General features: G+C 32.0%; 1 protein-coding gene across 1 annotated transcript; it reads left to right on the forward strand.

The window, feature by feature from the left end:
• Positions 1–1820: 1820 nt before the first annotated feature.
• Positions 1821–4803, forward strand: LOC139893480 (uncharacterized). Its single transcript, XM_071876642.1, has 4 exons — positions 1821–1971; positions 2594–2696; positions 2778–2902; positions 4362–4803. The coding sequence occupies exons 2-4, from the start codon at positions 2615–2617 to the stop codon at positions 4593–4595; spliced, it is 441 nt and encodes a 146-aa protein (XP_071732743.1). The 5' UTR covers positions 1821–1971; positions 2594–2614; the 3' UTR covers positions 4596–4803.
• Positions 4804–8912: the final 4109 nt, after the last annotated feature.

The raw sequence follows: 8912 nt of genomic DNA on the forward strand, positions 1-8912 counted from the left end.
GTCTTAACAAGTTTGATTGCTTAACATGTTGGAAATACTTAATCATATAAATATCAATTTCATTTAATATATATAAACATGAAAAAGTTCGGGTCACTACAACGTGTGTGCACTGTCATATAATAAGGGGCTTATATGCCATGCTTCTCTATTGTGTGACGAATGCTCTTGCTAAAGGACTTATGTGTAACATTGTCTTAATATCCCAAGTTCTCTTTACCGGTCAGTCTGATTGGAGTCAATAGACGCATTACAATACATACTAATGTTTAATTGTTGACTCTTCCTATCATAAATATTTCTCCATTCCATCACTCGACCCATTCTTCATATCTCTTTTTTTACGGATGAATGACTAAGGGATAAAATCAAAATATACTAAGTATTATATGTGATTCGTAGGGCGTATCATTGATGACGGACATTCACAAATAATAGAACAGTAGTGCATATTAGAGATGGATGTTCGTGTTTATAAAATTAAGTTAGCAACAACCTCAAGGGATGGTTCGATGGTAGTAGGCCTGAAAATCTCTAGAGGAGAACCATGTTCAATCAACATAGCTATAATTTTGGGGTCTTTCTTTTTCAAAAAAACATTAAGTTAGCAACTTAGGGTGCGTTAGATAAACTAAAATTATTAAAGATTGGATGGTTCATAACTGATTGATTCAAAAGTTTTATATGACCTCGTTTGAATGAAAATAACATATTCAATAATTATTCTGAATGAATACTTTAAGTGTTGTACTATTACCGTATAACATTTTACATAATTACTTAACAAAACTATTTTTGTGTCATAATTGTTCTTGATATAATTAAGGACGAGATTATAAGAAAACGAAAGTTTTTAATGGTTAAAAGACGACTCCGAATTGTTCGGCACATATCTTCATATTACTCAACACCACTTATTTTTCGGAAGTTATAATAAACATGTTAACTATTGAACGATTATTCATTTATTATGTTAAATTTTTTTCAAACACAGCTTAAGGGCATGTTTACTTTTCACTAATGATATGTTTCTATACAACTTTTAATTCACTAAGTAAAATTGATGTTTCCTTGTCACGTAATCTGAAAATTGATTGATTTCTAGAAGATATAGAATCAGACACCCTTCTCAAACAGAGACAAATTCACAAAAAAAAAAAAAAAAAAAAAAAAAAAAAAAAAAAAAACCACTAAGTCTAGCTCGTATTCTTTGAGTCTGATCGATCTAGAAACCCAAGTCATTAGAATCGAGATCCGATAACATTTGAGATTATGCACGATTATACATTAATGTATGTAAAATAGAGAAAAGAAAAATTTGTTCAGTTTACTCGGAGAGAAGTACCTTTGCACCGATTTTAGTTCTTTGATCATTTTTACTACCTAGATGTGTAGCTAGTGAATATGAGACCTTGAGCCTTTTCTTGCTACCTAGATGTGTAGGTTTGTAGCCGAAGAATATGAGACCTTATGAAAACATCACTAGTTTTCCCCCCCGAAAATCTTCAACTATTATAACCATAATTATTCATTAACCGATGAAGTAACTAATCAAACGAAACAAGAAAACGACTTAGCACGCCTTGCTTACTACAAGCTACCTACGAAACAACCCAACCAAGGGCTAGCCTAGCCGCAAAAACGACGGGAAAACGCCTAACAAGCCACCAAATCACAAAACAAAGAGAAACCGAGCTATAAGAATTAAGAAAACATCACTTGCTATTATGCGACGTTGTTAATGTTAACCTAACTTCTTAACCAACAGATATGTTGGGGACTGAAATGTAAAATTCACATATCACAAAGGATCTAAAATGCAAAAACTGATTCTCTTCATTTCTTGACTCACTTGTATTGTAACCACATCGACTTAATCGTTCAGGCTACCGGCGGCTTCTTATTTTGTGGACGTTGATCTTCGGAGAATCATTTTGCGGTTCAGTTTCACTTATATCGTTTAACCTCCAGGTTTGTGTTACTTTATTCTTTTCATTTCTGTTTTGAAGTTAATCTAGGTTTTATATTCTAATCTAATTGACTGTTGATTTTGCAATTGTTTTTCTTCAATTCTTCCAATAGTAACATAAATTCAATCATATTTGAATCTAAATCTATATAATTCATTAAGTAATCTGTTTAATATAAAAACGTAGTTTGTTTAAATTTTTCGTTCACAATCAGATTAGATTTTAAATTATTGGTTTGCACAATAAATCGTGTAATTTGTTTTAGTACACCTTACGCAGCTCATTAACCTAAAATTATTGGATACACCTCAAAAAAGCTTAGCCTTATTTAAGTTTAGGGCACTGACCTCAAACTTATGTGTTTTTGATCTGACCTTAATTTACTAGTTGATCATCAGTGCAATAGATTTCTAAAAGCTTTCATAAAATCACTGATTAAATGGTTGTTTATGCGCGAAAATGTTCTTAATAGTTAATATTATGAAGATTAATATGTAATGCTTGTTTCTAAATGTTTACTTCTTAATGGTGATTGTGATTAGATTAAAGTCACCTTCAGTAACTTGTTGTATAATTGAAGTGGCTTTTTTTAAGTTCTTTATGAGTTTGATTTATCTGTACAGATTTGTGTTAAAAAAGAGACGATGAATTTTGCAGCTTCATTGTGTAAGAGATCAACTGTTAGTGACTTGATTACTAGAATCCCTCTGTACAGTTCTGCAACTGGTATTTAACATTTCAAAGCTTTCAGCATTCGTTCATTTGCTTGTAGTTATGGTAACAAGTTGTGAAATTATTGAATTATAGATGTGACTGGAGATGGATTAAGCACGGTGTTCAGACGCTGGGCTAGCAAAAAAACAGCTGGATCGAGCAAGAATGGTCGTGATTCGAATCCTAAGTTTCTTGGTTTAAAGAAGTTTGGTGGTGAGGTGAGTCTCAAGTAATATAGCCATTTTTAACCTCTTTTATGTAATTAGTTTTTTTTTTTTTTTTTTTTTTTTTTTTTTGCTAATTATAACATGCTATCTGTTATTGTAAGCGTGTGTATCTATCTAATATAGGAATAACTAATAGGCATTTAGTTATCATCATGCTATGATCTTACATTTTTTTTCTTCGTTGATTCTTTTTTCAGATTAACAATAGGTATTCCTGCAGTTTTCAGTGTTCTTTTGTACGTTTTAGTTTTTGGCACTGTCTTAAAGTACGTAATTCTTTGAATGATTTGATAAAAAAGAAGTCCTTTTCTGTTTTGTTTCTGGACCTTGGAGTACATCACTCATATAGTTGTTTTGCTTATATATAAAAAAATAGATTTTGCTTTGCTTATATGTTTATATGGAAGTCAGATAATCAGATCTGGATACCAAATCTTATTTATTCTGCTAATTATAAATTGCTATCTGTTATTGTAAGCGTGTGTTATGATTCTATCTAATATAGGTATTGATTAATTGTAGCTATCCGTAACTAATAGGCTTTTAGTTATCATCTTGCTAAGATCTCACAGTTTTTTTTTTTTTTCCTCGTTGATTCTTCTTTCAGATTAACAGTAGGTATTCCTGCAGTTTTCAGTGTTCTTTTGTACGTTTTAGTTTTTGGCACTGTCTTTAAGTATGTTATTCTTTGAATGATCGATAAAAAAGAAGTCCTTTTTCTGTTTTGTTTCTGGACCTTGGAGTACATCACTCATATATTTGCTTTGCTTATGTTTTTAAAATTGGTTATATTTAAAAAATATATTTTTCTTTGCTTATATGCTTATATGAAAGTTAGATAATCAGATCTGGATTCTCAACCTTATAACAGCTGCACCACCAAAGATGGTCTTTTCAAGGGCTAAATAATTTATTTGTATACCTCTAATTTAAATGTAATTGAGCGTCAGAGACTTCTCGTTTGCCCACCAAATGTATTCCATTTGGGTCGTTATATTTAGAAAAAATTGCCTGGATTGTTCTAGTGTTTGTCCCAAAATTCTTGTTTGATCCGTTAGTTACTTTAATATCACTAGATGTCTCTATAGTTATTTCATTTCACGAGTTGTCCGCTTAACCTAGTTTCATTAGATTTGTCCGTTCAGTCAGGTCAAAATGTCACATGCCTAACATGTGAGGGTATTTTTATCCTTTTTATATATTGATTTCATAAGTAATTGGAATCCTCAAACACTGAAAAACTACCAAGAATGTGATTATTAGTTACTACATTTTCTAATAGCAAAACCATATCTAAACACTACCTCCTATAAGGCTTTAACTGAGTATTGATTTTTTATATTCAGAATCACACACTTACTGATAAAAGGATTTAACTAAATTGAGTATATACCCTTGTTCTAAATAAAAGCATTTCGTGTTATTTGACATAGTCGTGTTGATGGTACAGAGAGTGATACCCGGGAATATAATAGTACGACAAAGAGGGACCCGTTTTCACCCAGGAGATTACGTTGGGATCGGCAAAGACCATACACTCTACGCTTTGAAAGAAGGATCTGTCAAATTTGAACACAACAAGCTTAGTGGCCGTAAGTGGGTGCATGTCGAGCCCAAAGAAGGCCATGTACTTCACCCAGTCTACATGAAAGCTTCTGCAACCAAGTCAAACAACACAATCTAATCGGATCAATAATATCAATCAATAATCAAAAGCTATAAGTCTTATTAAATTATGTTTTGACTTGTATTATTTCAGTTTCAATTTGTTGACCAGAGTTTGAACATTATCAGCTGGCCTTTTAGGGCTCTGGGTCGCTTTCTTTAACAATTTGGTGAATCTGATATGTAACTGGTCTGTTGTTTGCAAGTTGACAAGTGCTTCACTTTAATTTCAATATTTGCATACCCAAAACTGTGTGGTTGGTAACAGACTTAAAGGAAGGTTACTGTCAGACGGCTGACTTTTCTTAATGAGTCCGACGGGTAAACCTGTCCAAATCATGGTCCATGATTTCCAGCTTTTCGGTTTCTGACTTCGCATCGTGTATACCGTCACATCACTAAATTTGTACCTACATATCAAGTGCTAGTTTTAACTTTCAACACATTATCTAATCTTAATGTCTCCTAGTTGTAATACGTATTGACTTCCTCACCTTAGGTTGTGGGTTCGAACATTTCTAAATAAACATATCAGGGTAGTCAAACCTTTCTAGATAAACATATCGGGGTAGTCAAAGAAAGGGTTGAGACAATCACATGATAATTCAATTAGGTTGACATAGGTTTTGGCTACATACATCTAAGTAAGAAAAGAAAAGATTACTCTTTGCTTGTGTAATGTGAATATGAAAAATCTTATATTTTGATGTCATCTGATCCATTGTTTTTACTTTTAGTGAAAAAAAAATTTAACGGTGGTTAGGAGTCACTGACAGGGGTTCGAACACGATGTTGGAACCAGTGGCGATTCTAGAATTATAACTCAATGGGGTCCCGAAATTTTTTTCAGTACTAATTATATTAGAATGCTATTTTAGTGATAGTTTACGTTCAAAAAAATTATAAACTCGACAAATATATGGGTCCGAGTAGTATAATTTAGTGGTATCCTTTACAATTTAAAAGAAATACTAAAGATTTGAAAAATATATGGGGCCATCCATTTAAATTTGGTGGTGTCATGTACAATTTACAGGGTATTTTTTACTAAAAAATTTCAAACTAGCGGTGTCCCGTGACTCTACGGGTCTATACTTAAATTCGCCACTGGTTGGAATCTTCCCACCCGATCATTTCCACGGGCGAAGTGTTACATATATAGTCTTACTGCCCCTCGGGAAGAAACCCCCACAACGAATTTATACGAGCATCTCGTGTAGTGAAACCCCCTCGTTTGGTTTAATAGTATTATTGTGACAAACTTTTAAAACTGTAATAGTTCAAGTAAAGTAAGACAAAGTATATATTTTTAGAAAGATGTATTCACTTCGTGTTATTATAAGCGTTCATTATTAATTTTTAATTGTTTTTTTTTTAATATTAACTGTACTTTTTGTTATATAATACCTGATTAAAGTTATATTAATGAAATATATTTAAAATTAAATCATTTTATATAATGTTATTATAAAAATATTTAAAGTTAAAGTTTGAAAAGAGACTTTAAAAAGTACGTTTGTAATGGTTGTTAGTGTTTTTATAGAAAAAAAGAAGTTACAAAGTATCATGTGGAGATGTTTGTACCGTTCTAGATATGAATCCTCCTTTCAAGATGCTAATAAAATGATTTTATATTGCAAATGCACGTACAAGTGTGAAGTGTAGCAAGATATGATTTTTTGTAATCAGGGGCGAAGCCAGGAATTATGATTGAGGGTGACTTGATTTTCTTTAAAACAAAAACGTAAATACTTTTTAATGACAATGTTTAAGGCTTTCGTGCATAAAATCTTATACATTTAAATAATAGCAACGAGAAATTTATATTATTCGATACACTTATGTACGTTGATGATAGTTCTAAAGATGGTCATTAAAAAAATCAATACCATATATAATAAAACAAGATTAATTTTTGTCATATAATGTACACAATAAAATGAAAAACTATTTTGAATATAGAATGAAAAACTATTTTGATCAAACAAGTTTAGCATCTCATTTCTTTTGAGAAAATATAAAATGAAAAACTATTTTGATTAAAAAAATGAATAAATATATTCAGATATCTTGAGTTTTTTTTCTTTCTCGAAAAGCTCATATATCATGAGTTTAGATCAAACAAGTTTAGCATATCATTTCTTTTGAGAATAAAAAGATGTTTATCAAAGAAATTAAATTTAATAATTTAATTTAGGTCTACGACATTTCAATTTAGATATTTTTTCAAGATGAATACGATATATTAATAAATGCGATCTAAATTAGTAAATTATTATTATTATATACACTTAAATTAAAGAGCTAAAATAGTTTATAAAGATTAGTTGAGGGGCTTAAATGGGAAAATGACAAAAAAGGTTTTCATCAACATCTTTCTTTATCCCTGATTAAACCCACCTCCCTCAAAAAAACTCACCTGCAACTAGAAATTGAATCTAACATCTTGAAAATTTTGACCACAAAATCACATGTAAATATCAAAGAAACTCCAACAGTTAGGGGTGGCTACGTACCCCCAAGCCCCCTACTGTCTCCGCCAGAGGTAGATCTGTTTTAATCCCACTTGAGTTTAATTGAACAAAGCACGAATGATATTTTTATCGAAATAAATATGTCGAATTTTATTAAAAGATAATCATTTTACCTTGTTTTTCTATTCTATGTATAAAATTTAAATAATTAATTAATCAAAAGTTAATTAAAAGAGGAGTGTCGTTAACTTTCTTTGTTAAGTTATTTCATGTGTCATACATGTGAGGTATTTTCATCTTTTTATCAGTCTTCTTCGTCTTCCTCTTTCTTTCACCAATTAATAAACCTAAATTTAATGCTAACAATGCATACAACAAAAACGACATGTACATAGCATATTATACTCGGATCAATCTTCAAAACAAACCAATACTAATTATATTCACATATAACCAACCATACAAACTCGATCACTCTTTAATTAGATCTACAACTACATGGTCAGCATGCCGCCATGAATAGACCGGGCCGAACTAGCGGGAACATTAGAAGTGCTCAAAGTCGATTTTACTTCTCCAACCGGTTCACCAAACCACGGTATATCGTTTGTCAATAGACCCTGTAAGAATTTGATAGTATTGGGGCCCAGAAACCAAGCAAATGATCGGGTATTGAGGAGAGCAGTCATTATGAAACGTCCTCGACCCATTTTCAGAAAAAGACCAAAACTCTTTTTTAAATTAGCAAAATGCGCGGCGCGCATTACTTGTGGGCGCCGCGCCACAACAAAATCCATAATGTCCCTATTTTGTTCTTTATTGAACGACGTCCAGACTAAGTGTGCAGCGTGCACATGCCCTGTACAAGGATTCATTCGCTTTTATAAATGTTTAACCCAAATTAACACATTCAAAAGTTTACTAACCATACAAGTAAAAAACAACCTGTTTTGAATTATACATACATTATAATAATATGACACAGAACACATATCGAAGTTTTAACGCCCCTCGGTTCATTGACGACCCATTGCAAATGAAACGACCGCTCCTAATCCATCCGGACGAAGTCCAAACCGATTAATAACGATTCATAATGGTTGATTACATCGCGAGGTAATTGACCTCTAAATGATACATTTTACAAACATTGCATTCGTTTTTAAAAGACAAACTTTCATTTCATCGAAAGTTGACAGGTATGCATACCATTTCATAATATCCAACTATAAATGACCTAATCCGTCATTTACTTAATAATCTCTAATGAACTTCAATGACTCGAATGCAACGTCTTTTGAAAAATGTCATGAATGACTCCAAGTAATATCCTTAAAATGAGCTAATGCACAGCGAAAGATTTCTTTCAAACCTGAGAATAAACATGCTTTCAAGTGTCAACCAAAAGGTTGGTGAGTTCATTAGTTTATAGTAATCATTTCATTTTCATCATTTTAATAGACCACAAGATTTTAAATATTATAAAACGTGCAGAAGTCCCATTCCAACTGCACAAAAAAAAATATCTTTCATATGAAGAACACCTGGTGAGGATTCAAAATATAATAGTAACCATCTGTGCCGGTCTTTCACCCCACGGCTGAATACATGTTTATAAAATATAGGACAACCGGTGCCAAAATATCATAAATAATAAACCATCTACCCGGCTCGGGAGCTCAAACGTTCTAACAGAAATCGGGGGCTAATGCGTGTCATAATAATCAACCCCAATCCCAGATAATTCTATCATAGAATGCAGTTAAGGTACTTGTGTCTATTGCGTCAAACATTTATAAAAGCGCATGTATTCTCAGTCCCAAAAATGTAAAGAGTAAAAAGGGAATCAAATGAAACTCACC

The sequence above is a fragment of the Rutidosis leptorrhynchoides genome, chromosome 2 (assembly GCF_046630445.1).
Source record: "Rutidosis leptorrhynchoides isolate AG116_Rl617_1_P2 chromosome 2, CSIRO_AGI_Rlap_v1, whole genome shotgun sequence".
In the NCBI taxonomy this organism is placed as follows: domain Eukaryota; kingdom Viridiplantae; phylum Streptophyta; class Magnoliopsida; order Asterales; family Asteraceae; genus Rutidosis; species Rutidosis leptorrhynchoides.